The 19,760-nt window shown below is 38.4% G+C and overlaps 1 protein-coding gene across 4 annotated transcripts in view; it reads right to left on the bottom strand.

Annotated features, from left to right (window-relative positions):
• Window positions 1-1,272: 1,272 nt before the first annotated feature.
• LSM14A (LSM14A mRNA processing body assembly factor) overlaps window positions 1,273-19,760 on the bottom strand; it is a 57,661-nt gene continuing 39,173 nt past the window's right edge. The window contains exons 5-11 of one of the 4 annotated variants that reach the window (XM_044256281.1): window positions 14,614-14,790; window positions 14,273-14,338; window positions 9,895-10,077; window positions 9,621-9,792; window positions 8,362-8,593; window positions 3,311-3,369; window positions 1,273-2,363 (exon numbers count right to left, since the gene is read on the bottom strand). In XM_044256281.1, the coding sequence (XP_044112216.1) occupies window positions 3,346-3,369; window positions 8,362-8,593; window positions 9,621-9,792; window positions 9,895-10,077; window positions 14,273-14,338; window positions 14,614-14,790 (854 nt within the window). In that variant the 3' untranslated portion in view covers window positions 1,273-2,363; window positions 3,311-3,345. The remainder of the gene's footprint in view (window positions 2,364-3,310; window positions 3,370-8,361; window positions 8,594-9,620; window positions 9,793-9,894; window positions 10,078-14,272; window positions 14,339-14,613; window positions 14,791-19,760) is intronic. The other 3 variants (XM_044256283.1, XM_044256282.1, XM_044256284.1) reach the window with 3 other exon arrangements.

Genomic DNA, 19,760 nt, shown 5'->3' with positions numbered 1-19,760 from the left:
GATTAAGAGCCACTGGTTGGATTAACATTCCCGACCCTGCTCCCTACTCCTGTAAGTCCTGCTTTTTCAGGGGGAGATGTGGTCTGATCCAACAAATGAGGTTAGGAGTCACCCCTTTCCTCTCTCCTCTTTCATGCCTGCCTGCCCACCGAGGGAACATTTTAGCCCGAGGCTTCTAGTTTCGCCTGTGCCTGGCTGGCTCAGTCTCCTCAAGATGGGGACCATAACTCAAGATCACTCTGCATACTAGTGGGGAACAAAGGGGCTTCCAGCTTCCTAAGCACTACAGCAATAAATAAATCTTAGGAAAAATGTTAGGAACTAGTTATTTTAGGGAATATAAACATAACCATAATTCCATTCTTATACTTAAAAGAGGTCTTTCATCATGTTTCTCTCTATGGTAAGATGGTATTACTATTTAAAGAGAAAGAACTTTGACGAACATTTTTTATTTAACAGTTTTATTCTGCCTTAGGATAAAAACCTTGCTTTGATATTGTAAGGTGCACTGCCATGCTGCCAGTTATTACTGGGGTACCAAATGCCTTAGTCAGTCACCCAGAGGGCTTAGAAAACATGTGAATTCATACTTTCAGAGCATGTAGAACTGGTATTTACAGCTTTTCTTGAAACTGGCCCGGGACATCTCAAACAGTCTACATAGGTATCATAGCACTTGCTTTGATGTTCAGAATGCTTCAGAACTGTGTTCAGTATCATGATTTGTGGGTCCTCCAAAAGGGTTGGTTGTTAACATGCAAGCAAACAGTATTAAGCAACATTATCTAAACTATGCCTGCCAAGTACTGGACTTTAAATGAAACCAAATTACAAAACATTTCCTTGTAGAGCTATACAAAAGATATAAAATTAAAATTAAAAATATCAACCATCTTTAAATACTCCAATTCTCCTACAGCGCAGTTTTCCACATCTTTATCACTACTGAATACCTTAAGAGAAAGTTAACAAAAATCAAAATAGATAAAAATATTTAAATCTTTGGATCCCTTTATTCCGTGGCCTTCATAAAAACACAAAAGCGGCCAGATTTTTTTTTCCACTATAGCTTAAAATATCAAAAAGATTTACTAGTGATTTATAATTAGCAATGAACTCTATTACCGAGTCATTTGTGGGCCACAGGCCCAAGGACCAGTGTTAGGATATCTTATAGGTTGCCAAAATAATTTCTAGCACTCTGGATCCTCCTGAAATATAATGGAATGAATCAAGATATCACAACAAAATTCCAGGCATATCAGGAAGAACAGGTTAATCGATGCCCAGTTTTATTGTCTTAAAAAAGGGGAGGGTGCTTATTTGAAAATACAGCTAAGTACATTCTTATCTATGATTATTTACATTAATATACTGAAAATATTTATTATTTGGACAAATCCTGTGATATGCCATTTGTTATAAAATGAAGTTCTTACAATGAGTATGAGTAATTTATCCTTTTCAGATAATGGAAGAATGTATCAAATCTTCATTTATGTTCCAAACATTAAAAAAAAAAATCAAAATCAAAACTCTCAAGCCTGGAAAGCTATGAAAAAAGACCCACCACCCATAGCTCTGCTCCTCAGCACATCAACTTCTGCAAGGACACAGTATGTTTGCTGACTTTAAAATGTTTATTCTTTAAAAAATTAGTTGCTTTTTATACAGCTATACAAAGTTCTTAATGTTTCTTTGGCAATGGAATATAATGGAATTTTACAACTATATAAAAAAGTTACCTTTGCCTAAGAAACAGTATTTACTGTGTGTACATAGTTGACTGACAAAATTCTCTACCATCCAGCACCCTAATTAATTGACGAAATAAGCTACCTCAAAAGGGATATTACAGGATTTCCAAAAAGAAAGAAAGAGAGCAAGATATAGACACACACACACACACACACACGCACACATACATACACACAACCTTCTGTGGCTCAAAACACAGTATCACGGCCCTATCTGCAGGCAACTTACAATAATTGCCAAATACAATTTAGTGATAAGAAAAATCCTTTCAGTGATGAAAAAATACTTATTAAGTCCCATTGAAGTACTGCTGTAGTTTAACTATACATAAGAAATTACTTAACCTTCTGCTATTCCAAATATAGTTAATGCTCATTTTTTAAGATGAGCCTTCCCCCCTCAAAAGTAACTGCATTATATCTTTGAAATTAAGCAGAAAAACAAACAAACAAACAAAACCCAGTGCTGGTGACAAATATACAGCAAATTCACTTCTTCATTCTTCTCAAAGACTGAAACCAATTCTCAGGACCATGAAGAGCTAGAAATTCACCTATTTTCAAAGACTTCTTTGTAGACTATGCAGCAACTTTGTTGTCTTTCTAAAAAGGAAAAAAAAATTAGCTCATGTTTCAAACTATTGGTTTAGTAATAGTACTTCTAATTTACTTAAGTGTATTTCTCATTACTTTCAAATATGCCCTCTTTTCCCTTTCATGTATAAATCCATTTCACTAATTTCCAGGAAACATTTTACAACTTCTACACCCAGCAGTAGCTCATTACTTGTTAACTGCATTTTCTAGTTAGCAGAGGTTACAGCAGTGGTGGTGTGGTGTGGGCTGGTTCTAGCGAGAAGGCCCCTAAGATACAGGCATACCTCACTATATTTGCTTGCATTTTAGTAATTTTTAAACACAATGATAAATTTAAACCTTCAACTTAGCAGTCAAACTCATCAAATACAATTGACAACATACTCTGGAAAAGGATTAATAAAATCCTGAAGTCTCTGATGTCTTTACTGAGCAATAAAAATATCCAGACAGTAAAATAACATTTCTCTCCCAGGTTTCATGCCTGGAGAAAGCAATGATTTAGAAATTCATTTTAAAAGGATAACTTTTAAGTTCAAAATAAGTTCTGATAATCAGAGTTGACTGGGTGATTTTTAAAAAGTAACCAGGGAAGAAACAAAAGTCTCAAGGAGCCTTTAGCTTTCCAATGAGGCTAAACCTAATCAAAAGGCCTTTACATAACACCAGAAACAGGGGCTACTATTTTCCTCAGGACTAGCTGTTATCATATACCTGATTTTTACTGCTGATTCTCATCCTGACTGTTAGAAATACATTATTTCCAATGTTAAAGACTTAACTTTATCTGTGTATATAGCACCAAACCACTTGCACAATGTCATTAAATTGGAATACATATGGCATGGTATAAACTGGTGCAGAAAGGAATAAACTGAAGATAATTCCACCCCACAGTCTCCCACCAAAGTGAACCTTCACATGTCCCAACTTTATTTATTTATTTTTTTTACCTTTCAGAAAGTTGTACGATCAATCCAGACCTATTTTAGGGTCCAAAAGCTGTGGTTTTCTGAAAGGTAAAAAAAAGAAAGAAAGAGGGAGAGAGGAGAGAAGGGTAGAGGGATACAGAGAAGTAGAGGGAAAGAGAGGAGAAAATGAAAGGGGGAAAGGGAGAGAGAGTACCATGCTGAGTCATTTGGGTTACCTCTTTGTTTCTGGACCCTATCTGAAGAAACAGACTCAAACAGAAGGTAATCTGTCTCACCTACCATGGTGGCTTACTTAACTTCTGTAGCCGCAGCAGCAGCAGCAGCATATAAAATAGGAACTAACTACATTCTTACTACAAACCCAACCTAATCTCCTCATCCCCCACCCCCACAAAGCACCACAGGACCAACCTTATTAACAAAATTTTATGCTTCTAACATTATCCTCAAGGAAAACTGGACTAGAAGTCAGAGAGTAGGTTTTGGCTTTACTAGCTTGTACCTAGATCACGAGAGTTAACCTCTCTGGGTTGTTGGTTTCCTAACTATCTACTGGGGGCAGGGTGAGAGACAGTTTAGAGTTCAGCTGGTATTTTTAAGGAGTTCTAAAAATCTACAATCCTACCTTGCCTATGTTTTCATTCAACAACCAGACTTGCTTATGCACACCTCAAAACTAACGGTTCATGCCAACAGAGCACAAAGAAGAAAGTCAACGCATTACATGAAGCCTGCTGTAAATGTCAATAACCTCCGTTTCTCTGAGAAGTATCAGATGTAGTTTTAGAAAGGAGTTTAATCCTTAAAGGTGAATTTTCTTCATTTAATAGTGATCAATCACTATTTCCGCCTCTAAAGGTACCAGGTGGTATGATTTAGAAGGTGGAGAATGTGGAGGTCAGGGCTCTCATGCCAGATGTAAGGGTCATTTAACTTTGGAATGGACAAACAAGGACTAATCACACTGATGGACCTCCTACCTTACTCAAGGCTGAAGTAGTGTATTACTAATCAACATGATGAGCACTTACTTTAAGCCCACTACGGTTCCATGTCTGCTGGTGAAAATTAAAGTAAAATACATGTTTACTAACGTCAAGAGGCTTGTATACAGCTGGAAATGCGGAACAAAAATACATGAAATATGGAACATGAGTGTATTTAAAACGTGTACCGATGAAAGCAGATCCACAGGAGTCAGAAAAGGAAGAAATCAGTGCAGGAAGAGAAGTTTCCAAGGACAGAGCAAACCTTGGAGAAGACTGTGAAAGATGTGAAACTTGATTTTTAGCTGTGTCTCTCTCCCCACTGGACTAAAACACCAACAAGGCTGGGACTGCACCCATCTTGCTTACCATTAGTATCCAGCACAGTGCATGCTATACATGAAGACTTCATTATATTTGGTCAACAAAATGAGGTTAAAGTTGGAATCAAGGACAGTGTGTATAAGCACTGACCACGAGTCAACTTGCTTGAACCAAATACCTTAAACACAATGAGAAACGGGGCTGGATATAGCAGTGGGATCCGCACAGAGTAAGAAGAGCAGGCAGTACAATGTCACGTTAGAACCTTACCACCAGCGCAACATCTAGGGTTCAGTCAATCTATCGTGCCTTGAAACACCCAAACAGAGGCTGGACTATTTGTCAAGGATACACTAATGTGGATAAAGACTCATGCAGACAACTTCTACGATGAATTCTAGTTCTGCAACATGTGAGACAGGGGATTTCACTGGGGGCTCAAATTTGATGAACAGAGACAGAGCTACAAAAAGTCTAAATTAATAAATGCGTGTACCATGCACACAGCAGTTATTTAAAGATTTACTGATGACCGTTTAGATAATGAGAAATAACTGTCCAATCTCAGAGATGACATGACAGCTGCTGCTTCAAATATCTGAGGAATTATCATGGAGGAGTATGTATATTCTGTGTGTTTATAAGGCTAGAGTTAAACTAAGAGTGAAGATAAAAGGGGAAAGATCTTCACCCACACTGTGAAATCCTACTAATTGAACTACCCCTGGGGTAGGATGGATGCTTTTAGGAGAAGTAAGCTGGCAGCCCCTAAAGGGATACTTCGGGACTCACAGCTTGGCCAGGAGCTCTGACTTCTCAGATGCTTTGTAACTCTGAGACCTTAATGATCTTTAAAATGTGTATTTGACAAAGACCTGTACCCCTGGGACTCATAATAGATTATATGTTGATAAAACATTTTTAAAAATGTGTATTTGATAAAAGCGTAACTCTGTTTCCAAAAATGTAAAAACCGAGGGCCTGAAAGATTTAACGAGTCAACTGAAGTCACAGTGGCAACAACCACTAGAATTCTCATCAGGATCCGAGTTTAAAGTAAGCCTTCTTTTCCTCAAGACAAGTTGACTCCATGTGGTCTTCAACAAGGAGCTGTCACAGGTTCTTCAACAGATAGCTGATCTGCCTGAAGTGAGGGAAAGAGACCAAACGTCTGCAGACCAATCAGAGGGTTACTACGGTAGCAGGCAGGGATAGCGAATAGGAACAAATGCGGTAGTGTAGAAAGGGGCTACACTGCACTGTCAGCTAGTGAGGGTGCTGGGCGGGGGGAAGCCAAGAAGATGGTAAGGTCATTTTAAAGAAGGTCAAAAGACATAAAGCAGATAAAGATGGAGAGATGCAGGTAGAAGCACATAAGGTCCCAGCTAAAAACTGGGACCTTAAAAGCTATTTATCAACAAGCTCACAAGAGGAGGAGGAAAGAAAGGGGAGGGGAGAGAGGTAGCGTCAAGAAAGAAGGGGGCAGAAGAGCAAGCACAAACATGAGCATAAAACTTTTTTTTTTTTGAAGATTTTATTTATTTAGTTAGAGAGAGAGAGAGAAAACATGAGAGGGGAAGGGTCAGAGGGAGAAGCAGACACCCCATGGAGTGGGACGCCCAATGCAGGACTTGGTCCCATGGACTCTGGGATCATGACCAGTGCTAAAGGCAGATGCTTACCCGACTGAGCCACTTAGGCACCCGGAGCATGAAAGCTTTTAAGGAGCAAACTGAACATTCTAGGCAGAAGGAATAGGTGAAAAGGTCCTGAGATAAGAATAAGTTTGGCACTGAACAAGAGCAAGAAGGTGATCCACATATCTGGATCAGAGTGAGTAAAGAAAAGGGGAGTCCCAATAGCAAAAAGGACAAGAGCCAGTACAAGACTTCTGAAGTGGAGAAGCATATCATGAAGTGTTTACAGGCTGTGTAGAGGAACATATGTTATTACATTATTCTTAAAGACCCTATATTAAAAAAATTTATTTTTTAGTAATCTCTACACCCAACATGGAACTCAAAGTTACAACCCCAAGATCAAGAGTCGCATGCTCTACCAAGTGAGCCAGCAGGTGCCCTGGAACACGTGTTATTTTTTAAGAAGAAAAAGACAAAAATACCCTAAAAATAACAGTATTTTTAAAAACTAGAAGGACTAGTGGGTGGTTATCTGTGTCAAATACTTCAGGAGGGTAAAGGGCAAAAATCTGTGAAAAGGCTACTGACAACTGGCAAGGGCAATAGTAAGAATAACAGTGACAAGCAGTGGGCATTCTGTAACTCCTAAGACATAGTCTCCCAGCTAGAATGGAAATTTTGCAAGTTTTAAGTCCTGTAGCCGTACTAGGCCACCAAGGCTGGACAGCCTGAGCTAGTGACTTGAAGCTAATTTTCAGTTTCAGATGATATAATATCAGAGGTGTCAGAATTAACAGACCAGAACCCAAAGCCACTAACATCGATTCTTCAAGGGGGATCTCAACAATGGGCAGTTTCAAATAATGGACAATAAAATTCCTGCCAGCAGGTCTTTTTGTTTCCAGCTGCCCTTTGTAATTCCTAGTAGATCTCTTTACAAGGGGATTTTGATCTATTCTGTGATTACATAACCTTCCTCTCTGCTGAATCTAAAAATCAATAAACTAGGAGTGACACTGACTTCATCTACAGACTCCTTTCAGTAAATTAACTATACATATAAACAGACTATACAGAGCTACATAGTTTTCTAGCAGCAGTTCTCAAGTGCCAATATATCACAATATTTTCAAAATCAAGGTAAAAGAAGAAAACCAGGGAAAATGCAGTTGAATTTTCCATAAAACTAAATTAAGAGCACTGACTCAGGAACAAGCTTACGAGGCTCATGAGTGCACAGCATCACTTACTAGCTGACATTGAACAAGGTATTTAATATCTCTATACCTAGTTCTTCTTCTGTAAAATGGTGGTAAGAACTATCTTAAAGAGTTCATGTGAGATTTAAGTGAGTTAATATGTGAAAAACATTTAGAACAATGCCTAACACATGCAAAATACTATATAAATGTTGGCTGCTATGGATGCTTTCCAGTTTGGAGAATGTCCTTCCTAGATTCTTTACACACTTTGTAGTATAAAATAAAGGTGATATGATATAGTCTTTTGGGGTATTTCTTTAATAATCCCCCATAGCCCCCCCCCAAAAAAGGGAAAAAACCCTAAATCACTTTCTAATATTTTGGGGGGGATAATTTTACTAGTCCATGAAATCTAAAACCATGGTTTTATATTAAAAAAAAAAAAAAAAAAAAAAGGCCCCTCCCACCCCTATCTTGTAGTTCTATCTCTTACTTCCTCCAATTGAAAAGAAAGCTGTTAAAAACTTTGGACCCATTAGCCAAGAAGTTACTGCTCCTTAAAATTATATAAACAACTTAATCCCGACTACTGAACCAATTGGAAGTTATACAAATGGCTTAAAAATATTCACGCAACGGGGCACCTGGGTGGCTCAGTGGGTTAAAGCCACTGCCTTCGGCTCAGGTCGTGATCTCAGGGTCCTGGGATCGAGTCCCGCATCGGGCTCTCTGCTCAGCAGGGAGCCTGCTTCCTCCTCTCTCTCTCTCTCTCTCTGCCTGCCTCTATGCCTACTTGTGATCTCTCTCTGTCAAATAAATAAATAAAATCTTAAAAAAAAAAATTCACACAAAATAAATAAAAGTAAACCATTTTGAATTTCATAAAACAGCATGCTAACCCCAAACCATATAATACTTACCCTGTATTCAAAATCTGCAAACTCCCTGCCCCCACGACCTCCTCTGAATCCACCACGAAAGCCTCGAGGGGTGGTGAAGGTACCACCTCTGCCACCACCACGCCCTCGGCCACCACGGAAACCAAGACCTCCTCTGCCTCTGTACCCGCCACGGCCACGGTTTGGACGAAGTGGGATTCCAAATGTCTCAGCATTTAATCTTCTTTCTTCAGCCCAGGTTGGTCTCCGTTCTCTGTTACAAGAACAAATAGTCTCTAGTGTATTGGGTTTAAGAACATTTCCCAGGAAAACTATGTGGCGCACTAATTTCCAAATTAAGAATAAATAAATCCTCAAGGGCAAATAAAAATAAGCACCTTATCTAAGTCGTCACAAACTGTCCATGGCAGGATGTTCCCATACTATTGTTAAACATCACGTGAAAATATGACCAGTACTAGTTTCTTTCAAATATAGCTGATGAAACAAACATAACAGCCTCCAATATAATGGGAATTCAAATACAGTAGGCTTGGCAAATGACTGCACCTCCCCTCAGCCCCAGTGTGAGAGAGGAGGACTAAGCCAGGAAAGGGAACGGTCTCAGGAAGCTAGGAAAAGGAAAGTAGGTCCCAGTGTGCTAGGAAAGTTAAAGTTTCTAGTATCCTCCTAGCCCAGTCCCTGGACCTGATGTCAGAAGCTACTGTTGCTGTCCTATGGCCGTACAATCCCAGGACTAAGATCAGATCATCACCCTCCCCATGTTTATACTCAAGCAGACAACTGCCACCAGGTGGCACCAAACTACCATTCGGAGAAGGAAAATCTGGGATGGGTAGCAAAAACTCTAGAACTCCTGCTATACTGGCTCCTTTAAGCAGACAATTTTCTGGAACCACATTTGCTATAATATGGCCAACTTTTACTATATTAGCAAACTTCAGAGTAACATTAGCATTTTTGGCCATGGCTTCATTTGAACTACAGTGTAGAGAAGTAAGTAAAGGCCTTACTTAAGATGTTAGATGAATGCTTTTGGTTCAATCACTAATTTTCAAATGTGAATGCATTTCTAAACAAAAGTATATGGTTATTTCTTCTTCACGAGGAGTAATATCATTGAAAATTTAAGTACGGAGTATTTTCTTCTGGCAAAACAAAACACTAAATAATTGTAGTCCTTAGATATTTTAAAGTATACATTAAACTTAGTGAATTTATAGGAAATCATTTGATACTTCAACCTCCTAAGAGCTTAAGAGAAGCTTAAAAGACGGTACCTATTATCATCACAAGAAATATTATCAAAGAAGGATTTGGTTTTGTCATAGTAGCAATTAGGGCCAAGAGGATCTTCTTCATCTGCATTTCCTTCACTGTTTTGGGTATCAACTCCTGAGTCTCCTTTATCTTCACCATTTACAGGCTTCTCCTGCTTCTCAAGTTTATCTTCTAATGAAAAACAAACACATACCAGAAAATCAAGATTTATATTAAACATCCACAATTCATAAGCCAAATAAGAATATTTTCTGAGTAGAAAAATAAACTCACCTTTCAACTTAAGTTTATTATGAAATTCTCTGTCTATTTCCTCCTTGTTAAATTGTGCATTTGCACTTTCAAAGTCAAAGTCTTTCTCAAATTTCATTGGACCATCTCGTCGAATACCAAATCGTCCCCTGCCACCTCGATGACCCCCACGCCCTCTCCTTGGAGCTGAAGGAGCACCTGGAACTATGTCAATAAAGAAAGAATAAACTGGTTTAAGACAGAAGCTATTACTATGGTCTTATTAAATGGACAATAACAAAAATGCTTTTTAAAAGTCTCTATACACATTACTACATTAGTAGTTTTTCTAAAAATGAATTGGAGTGCCTGGGAGGCTCAGTTGGTCAAGTATTTGACTCTTGGGTTTTGGCTCAGGTTATGATCTCATGGGTTGTGAGATCAAGCCCCACGTCAGGTTCCACGCTCTGCAGGGAGTCTGCTTTAACACCTCCCTGTCCTTCCCCCACACTCACACACGAGCTTTCTCTCTAAATAAACAAATCCTTAAAAAATTTTTTTCTAAAAAAGGAAAAAGAAATGAAATTTCACTAACCTAATACACTGTGAACTGAGAACAGCACACATGAAATTTATACTTATGGGGCCCAAAGGCATACATGTTTTTCAGAGTGCATAACCAAACTGTTTTGAAGACTTCTACAGTAAATTACTATCATATTCCTTAAGGGAAGGGCTCTTCTCTGCTTACAGTTCTAATTCCTACAAAGTGCTGAACATACAGTGGGTTCTCAAAATTTAGGAAGTCTTCTATGAAAGGATCACAGGAACCAAGATTTGGAATAAAAAAATAAATGAACACTAATAAGCACAAGTATCATAGATATACACACAAAAGCATCACCAGGTCTCAACCACTCCAACCACTTCCTCTTTCATCTTTCTTGTCTCCCTCTAAATGACTTCATACTATTCAAGTCTGCCTGTATCTATTCCTTGTCAAATGTGCTAACAAGATTTATGAAATATGATAAAGCAATACCAAAATAGCATAAATTACAATAAAAACTTGAGAACCCAATTATACAACAGGAAATGTTAAGAAAAAAAAAGAGGAATATGGAAGAGTGGTACATGTTCTGTTAAAAGAAACAGAGCACAAAGGAATATAAATTCAGTGATTATACTTAAGTGAAATGTTTAATACACAGTGACAAAGATCAGAAAGTGACACGGTAACAGACAGGTTATGTTCAGTGTTTGCTGAAGTTTTGCAAACTGCCCATGTTTGAAAAAACAAACCACAAAAACCCATAGCAACATATCCAGACACTTAAAACTAGGTAAGCAGGATGTTTAAAACGTTCAACTTCACTATTAAAAACACCCTAGCCACAAGCCAGGAAGTAAATATAGCACAATCTTTCCGTCTTAAAAAAAAAAAAAAAAAAAAAAAAAAGTTTAAGTGTATATTATGTTTGTAAAATCGTTCAGAAAAAAAAAGTCTGAAAGAATAGTCACTGTTCTGTTAATGAACCTCTGGGGGATGAATTCTGAAGTGCACTGAAAGGTACTTTACTTATTACTTTATATGTTAAATGATAGTAGTATGACAATTATCTTATTTTAAGAGAGAAGTTCTCTCGGGTGCCTGGGTGGCTCAGTGGGTTAGGCCGCTGCCTTCGGCTCAGGTCATGATCTCGGGGTCCTGGGATCGAGTCCCGCATCGGGCTCTCTGCTCAGCAGGAAGCCTGCTTCTCTCTCTCTCTCTCTGCCTGCCTGTCTACTTGTGATCTCTCTGTCAAATAAATAAATAAATAAATAAATAAATCTTTAAAAAAAAAAAAAAAAAAAAGAGAGAGAGAGAGAGAAGTTCTCTCTTTTCCAAAATACAAAAAGTGAAATATAGGAAATCAAACCAAAACCCCCGAATTCCATGGCACGTAGCACATATAAAAACATACATAGCAATGTACAGGAGAAAATCAGTATACATTTTCTGAAATTAAGTGAAAGATCACTTTCTTTCCTTTTTTTTTTTTTTTAAGATTTTATTTATTTATTTGACAGAGAGAGATTACAAGTAGGCAGAGAGGCAGGCAGAGAGAGAGAGGAGGAAGCAGGCTCCCTGCTGAGCAGAGAGCCCGATGCGGGACTTGATCCCAGACTCTAAGATCATGACCTGAGCCAAAGGCAACAGCTTACCCCACTGAGCCACCCAGGCGCCCAAAAGATCACTTTCTAATTACCTAAACAAGGTAATTACACCTTGCCTTTATTTTTTAATTTGGACATTTTAAATCATAAATTTATCTTTGATAATATGTTTTGATAAATGCATCTGAGGATAAATGTTATAGATTACAAAACACAAAGTGGATAGTTTTATAAACTCAATAATCATGAAAGAAAATAAAAGTTCTTGAACAATTACTTAAAGGACAAAAAGCTCAGGGCTTAAATAATTATAATGAGAACACCTCAAACCTTCAAGGTACAGATAAATCCACTCCTAAAAGCACAGAAAACAATGAAAACAATTTTATAATGTTAACCTGAAACTGACAAACATAAAACAACAAAAAAGACAGTGCTAAAGAGGAAATCACTCAACAATGCAAATGTAAGTGTATAAATCTTAGTGGCAGGTAAATTCAATATACTGAAAGACAACTGTGTCCCATCAAGTAGAGTTCATTCCAGAAATGTAATGGTGATTTAAAAAAAACTTTTATTTTAAAACATTTAGATAAAAAATTTGAAAAAATAGTAGAGAGTGGTCCTATATGCCCATTATCTAGCTTCCCCTCTAACAATAATATTTTAATTATTGTACATTACTAAAACCAGGAAGCTGACACTAGCATAATATAACTATACTATAAACCTCACTCAGATTTCAGGTTTTTTTTTTTCCAAGATTTTATTTATTTATTTGACACAAATAAGATCACAAGTAAGCAGAGGGGCAGGCAGAGAGAGAGGAGGAAGCATGCTTCCTGCTGAGCAGAGAGCCCAATGCAGGCCTCGATCCCAGGACCCCAGGATCATGACTGGAGCCAAAGGCAGAGGCTTTAACCCACTGAGTCACCCACGCGCCCCAGATTTCAACAGTTTTGGAGATACTAATTTTCTAGTATATCTTTATATATTCTATAACATTTTGCTACATGTATACATCTGTACCACTACTACCATAATCAAGATAAAGAAATGCTCTGCTACAACAATGAAACTCCCCAACGCTACTCCCAGGATGACTCCCCAGTGCTATTCCCCAGTGAAACTCCAAGCTTTCATTTTGCCTTTTTTATTTTTTTTATTTTTATTTTTTATTTTATTTTTATTTTTTTTAAGATTTTTTTATTTTATTTATTTGAGAGAGAGAGAATGAGCGAGGAGAAGGTCAGAGGGAGAAGCAGACTCCCCATGGAGCTGGGAGCCCGATGTGGGACTCGATCCCGGGACTCCAGGATCACGCCCTGAGCCGGAGGCAGTCGTTTAACCAACTGCGCCACCCAGGCGTCCCTATTTTTTTTTATTTTTTAAAGATTTTATTTATTTGACGGAGAGAGAGGAATCACAAGTAGGCAGAGATAGAGAGGGAAGGAAGCAGGCTTCTCGCGGAGCAGAGAGCCCGACGTGGGGCTCGATCCCAGGCCCCTGGGATCATGACCTGAGCCGAAGGCAGCAGCTTTAACCCACTGAGCCACCCAGGCGCCCCTGCCTTTTTTATTTTTTTTTAAAGATTTTATTTATTTATTTGACAGAGAGCGAGCGAGCTCACAAGTAGACAGAGAGACAGGCAGAGAGAGAGAGGGGAAGCAGACTCCCCACTGAGCAGAGAGCCCAATGCGGGACTCGATCCCAGAACCCTGAGATCATGACCCAAGTTGAAGGCAGAGGCTTAACCCACTGAGCCAGCCAGTGTCCCCATTTTGTTTTTTAAAAATTTATTTATTTGAGAGAGAGGGAGAGCGAAAATCTTAGGTAGACTCCCTGCTGAGCACAGAGCCTGACATGGGGCTTGACTCCACAATCCCTAAGATCATGAGCTAAGCCGAAATCAAGAGCTGAACGCTCAACCCACTGAGTCACCCAGATGCCCCCGCAGGCTTTTTTTCTTTCTTTCTTTTTTTTTTTTTAAATTTTATTTATTTATTTGACAGAGAGAGAGAGAGAGATCGATCACAAGGAGGCAGAGCAGCAGGCAGAGAGAGGGGGAAAAAGGCTCCCTGCTGAGCAGAGAGCTTGATGCGGGCTGCAATCCCAGGACCCTGAGATCATGACAGGCAGAGAGGCCTAAAACCACTGAGGCACCCAGGTGCCCCAGGCTTTCATTTTTTAATAGTAATTATGCATCAAATGTTCTTTTTAATTGAGAAGCACAGAATATGGCTTTCAGATTCAAGTAACTTACCTATTTGTCTCTTGCTATCATTTCTGAGTTGCTCATTTTCTGGTCTTGAAACTTTGTGTACTTCAGCTATAAAAGACATACAAAGTCAGGAATGAGCTCAGGACACAAAATTAAAAACTTTAAGTTCAAAATGGAAAAAACAAAGGAACCCAAAATAAAAGCAAAAAATCTATACCCCCACCACCATCACTACTTTGAGTCAAGTTGGAAAGACTGAACATTCTATCAAGTTCAGTTTAAACCTTCTAGGATCATTCACATACAGTAAATCTTTTTAATGAAAAATAAGGTGAATGGAAAATGTTGATCAATCAATGAATAGTAAATAGCTAAAGTTCTACCTCGCCTGTGCTCTTGATTCTCTATTGCTTTTTGGCTGGTAGATGGTAAAGGCCTGGTTGATACAGGGCTCCTTCTCCCAACAGGTGCTGGAGCAGGTAAGTGGGCCGAGGCGGTCTGTACTGCTTGTTCCATGGTTGGGCTTTTTCTCAAAGGGTCTAACTGAGGGCTTGAACGACCTAAAACGTAACCAAAAGATAAGAAACTACCCTATCCTCTGGGGATTTCAAAATAATCTAGACCCTCAAAAAAAACAAAAAGAAAAAAAAAGTCTCCAGTTTTATTTCTATCAATTTAAATCCTTAGCACAAATCTGAATTCATCTATTTATTAGACCAGAGTTTAAAACTGGTTATTTTAAGTGGGCTGGGTCACTAGGCTAGTAGAGAAACACTGGAAAACAAAAAAACAAAAACAAAACCCAAAACCCCCAACAACCAAATGGAACTTTATCTGTATTTCTACCTGGTGCATAAGATTTAAGTAAATTTTCCAAAAACTGCTGCCTGGACAAGATGTCCCAGGAATATTATCAAAGATCATGTTGTATGCAGGTAGGATGCAGGCTTTTCCCAATAATGACAACCCCATGATTATACTGACACTTAAGCCATTATTTCCAGAGGCTCTAACCTAAAATTTTTAGTACTTTCTGAAGAGATGTCTGAAGTGGTACTTTTATATTTATAGGTACTATCTCCACTGCATTTCCATTATGAAGGAAGTAAAGAACCAGGAAGTTAGACAGGTGAAGTCCTTCAATACCCTAGGGGGCTTGGGAAAATCATGCACCAGTATTCAAAGGCCAGCAACAAATACACCCTTCAGATAATAACATAGTCACCATATTCATTTCTGGTCATTTGAAAGATCTTTTGGAAGCTTCTGGTTATATGAGTTGTGCACTCACAAATTCCATTTTTCCTTTTTTTGAGGTCAGAGCCTGGTCACAGCATGAACAGAAGAATGTAGTATCAGAGGCTCCCATCACCTTTTGTCTCTATGTTTGCTGTAAATCTCTGCTCAAGGTGCTCTCTTGTCCCATGATACTGTATGGGATGTTTTGCTTAAGAAGATTATGTTCATTTCATGGAAAAAAAATTCCAAGTATGTGGCAAATGTTACTACCCACCAGTGCATCTCACAGGCTCCGAACACTGGTGAACTGGTGAGTGCTTATAATGCACTGGCTATTGTGCACCAAATGCTTCAGGGACCATTTATTAGTAATTTCCCCAAGTTTATGGTTATCTAAAGTATGGAATTACAAATGTGTGTCACCATTTCCAGCCATTAATGCCAAAGCAGACTCTACCACGAAGAGAAACAGTGCAATGTTCCCATTGATTACAACAGGAATCATGGTGGTTTGTAGAAGTTCTGGCCTATGAGAAAACATTTTGTGATCATTTATCACCTTATACAGGAATTTACTTATAAAACAACTGATAAGTTTTTTGGAAAGCCTACTGTTCAATTTTACAATATTACATTAAATGATTTTATAAATTTTTCTAAAAAAAAAAAGACTTATCAGAGTGAGAGCATGAGCAGCAGGGAGGGGCAGAGAGAGAGAGAGAGATAAGCAGACTCCCTTGCTTAGCAGAGAGCCCAAAGTGGGGCTTGATCCCAGGACCGTGGGGTCATGACCTGAGCCGAAGATAGACACTTAACTGAATGAGCCACCCAGGCATCCCTATCTTATACTCTAAAACTTGTCTCACTGAGGCTTTTGAGAAAAGAATCCTATGACCCACAAGTGTTGTAGAACCACAAGTGAAGGGGTGATCACAACAAGCAAGGTCTGCTCTGTACTTTTTTTTTTTTTTTAAAGATTTTATTTATTAGAGGATAGAGAGAAAGCATGTGTGCACACAAACAGGGGTAGTGGCAGGCAGCAGGAGAAACAGGATCCCCACTGAGCAAGGAGCCCAATGTGGGACTCTTGGGATCATGATCTGAGCCCAAGGCCCACTGAGCCACCCAGGTGTTGCCTGCTGTGTACTTTCAAAACCTTTGTGACTGAAGTCTTCTAGTCATACTGTCAGCTGTGTTATCCACAGGGAAATACAGATAATGCTAGACATACCATTGAGAATAAACCCAGAAGCTGGTTTCAGCACAATAAAAACAGCCCCCTCATCTGCACATTCTTACCAGTTCAAAGAAAACTCTAGGTATTTTAATTTTGTAGTTTGTAAGTTTTCATTGATGAAACTTAAATGCAGAGTTCCAGGCTTTCTCTGTCACAGGTTTATATAAATATACCTCTTTCTTATAATATGTACTTCAAAAATTTTTAAATACTTGAATCTATTTTATTTATTTTAGTCCTAAATATGAGGGAAGAAATCTAGATCGAATATTTTTCCCATATTATCAGACAATTGTCTATCCCAACATTACTTACTGGATAGCCAGCTTTCCTCTACTAATTTAAGAATATCTTTACCATGTATCAATCACTTATTTATATTTGGAACTATTTCTGACTTTTATTCCTGCCCTGCTTTATGCATACTTTATTATCAAGTAGGTAAGCCCTATGTCATTACTTTTATGTGAAAAATGTCTAACTATATGTCCATGTTCATTTTTAGGACTCTGTATCTCTTTTATTAAGTTCTCCTACTATTCTATTTGGATTTATTAAGAGTATAGTAAATTTAATGAAGAGACACAAAGTCTTCCTAAAACTAAATCTTTGTATCTAGGAATAAGATCTGTTTCTATGATTACCTGTGACTTCTTTTATGTCCCTCTACTACATTTTGAATTTCTACAGAGGTTTGCCATATCTGTTATGTATTTTTATTTCCATTACATAATCAGTGGGTTAGGTTTTAGAACAACTATTGCTTTTTGTCCACCTCTAATTTCAGTTTTAGTTAATTCTCAATTCCAAGTAGAAAGTCATAGCACTGCCAAATAATACTAATTCCAATATTTATGCCTGTTTTGTTTTCATGTGATTAAACTAAAAATTTCAGAATGATGCTGAGTAGTAATGATAACAGGCATCCTGACTTATGATTTTAATAAGTGCTTTTAATAATGTTCACCACTGATTAAAATAGTTAACATCTACTAAGCAGGGGCACTGCATACATTTTTTTAACATGTAATTCTCACAGTAAGTTACTTACCAATAAAGCCCCATTTTATTTTATTCTTATTTATTTTTTCAAGGTTTTATTTATTTACTTAAGAAAGAGTATGAACGTGAGTGGGGTGGGGGGGGAGGGTGAGAGATTCTAAAGCAGATTCCACACTCAGAACGGAGTCCATTGTAGGGCTGGATCCCATGACCATGAGATCAGGACCTGAGCCAAAACTGAGAGTTGGCCACTCAACTGACTGAGCCACTCAGGTGCCCCTTTATTTTTTATAAAGATTTTATTATTTATTATTTATTATTATTTTAAAAGATTTTACCTATTTGACAGACAGAGATCACAAGTAGGCAGAGATGCAGGCAGAGAGGAGGAAGCAGGCTCCCCTCTGAGCCACCCAGGTGCCCCTAAAGATTTTATTTTATTTATTTATTTATTTTTGTTAAAGATTTTATTTATCCATTTGACAGAGAGAGATCACAAGTAGTTAGAGAGGCAGGCAGAGAGAGAGAGGAGGAAGCAGGCTCCCTGCCGAGCAGAGAGCCCGATGCAGGACTCGATCCCAGAACGCCGGGATCATGACCTGAGCCGAAGGCAGCGGCGTAACCCACTGAGCCACCCAGGCGCCCCTAAAGATTTTATTTTAAGTAATCTCTGCAACACAATGTGGTTTGAGCCAACGTGGGGCTCAAATCCACAACCCCAAAATCAAGAGTTATATGTTCCACCGACTGAGCCAGCCAGGTGCCCCTCAAGTCCCATTTTATATTTTAGAAAGCTAATGCTTAAAAAGATGAAGAATTTTATTTAAGAAATAATTTTTTTTAAAAAAAGATTTTATTTACTTATTTAACAGGGAGAGACAGAGAGAGTACAAGCAGGGAGAGTGGCAGGCAGAGGGAGAAGCAGATCCCTGTAGGGTAAGAAAGCAGTCTTAAAAGAAAAAAAACCCAAAAGAGCTATGGAGAAATATATACCTCTATTAACCTACAAAGAAGCCTGAAGAGTATACAACAAAAAGTAATTACTTGTTATTTCTGGACAGTGGGACTATGGGTGTTTTATTTTCTTTCTTACACCTACTGTATTTCTAATTCATCTATAACAAATCTTTGGACTGTTGAAAAAATTAAAAATTTTTTAAAATCAGTAATAAGGACAGTAACTATTTCAAAATATCTAAAGTGAGATACATAGGATCATGTTTAGTATTAGCTGGAGTTTACCCTCAACAGCTTTAAACAATATCATCCTGTGACTACAGATAGCATCCTTCTGAAAAGACTTTACATTGTTTTATTTAAAAGTGAACATCCAGGGCGCCTGGGTGGCTCAGTGGGTTAAGCCGCTGCCTTCAGCTCAGGTCATGATCTCAGGGTCCTGGGATCGAGTCCTGCATCGGGCTCTCTGCTCAGCGGGGAGCCTGCTTCCCTCTCTCTCTCTCTGCCTGCCTCTCCGTCTACTTGTGATTTCTCTCTGTCAAATAAATAAAATCTTAAAAAAAAAAAAAAAAAAAGTGAACATCCATATAAAGCAATGTGTCAGTAACAACTGCTTCAGATACAGATAAAAAGATAGAGAATCTTGGGACCACCGAAGATTATAAAACTGGCTGGTAGAAAAAATAGATTTTAAAATATTAAACAGGGGGCGCCTGGGTGGCTCAGTGGGTTAAAGCCTCTGCCTTCGGCTCAGGTCATAATCTCAGTGTCCTGGGATTGAGCCCCGCAACAGTCTCTCTGCTCAGCAGGGAGCCTGCTTCCTCCTCTCTCTCTGCCTGCCTCTCTGCCTACTTGTGATCCCTGTCTGTCAAATAAATAAATAAAATCTTTAAAAAAAAATATTAAACAGGATCCTGTAAGAAGCTAATTACGATGCACACTGCTAAATTCCAAGGATTCTGATATAGCAATCATTAGGACCTACTTTTTTTTTTTTTTTAAAATAGATTTTATTTATTTGAGAGAGAGAGAGAGCATGAAAGGGGAGAAGGTCAAAGGGAGAAGCAGACTCCCTGTGGAGCTGGGAGCCCGATG

This window comes from Neovison vison, chromosome 7 (assembly GCF_020171115.1).
Source record: "Neovison vison isolate M4711 chromosome 7, ASM_NN_V1, whole genome shotgun sequence".
NCBI lineage: Eukaryota > Metazoa > Chordata > Mammalia > Carnivora > Mustelidae > Neogale > Neogale vison.
This window is presented reverse-complemented; position numbering and strand designations above follow the sequence as displayed.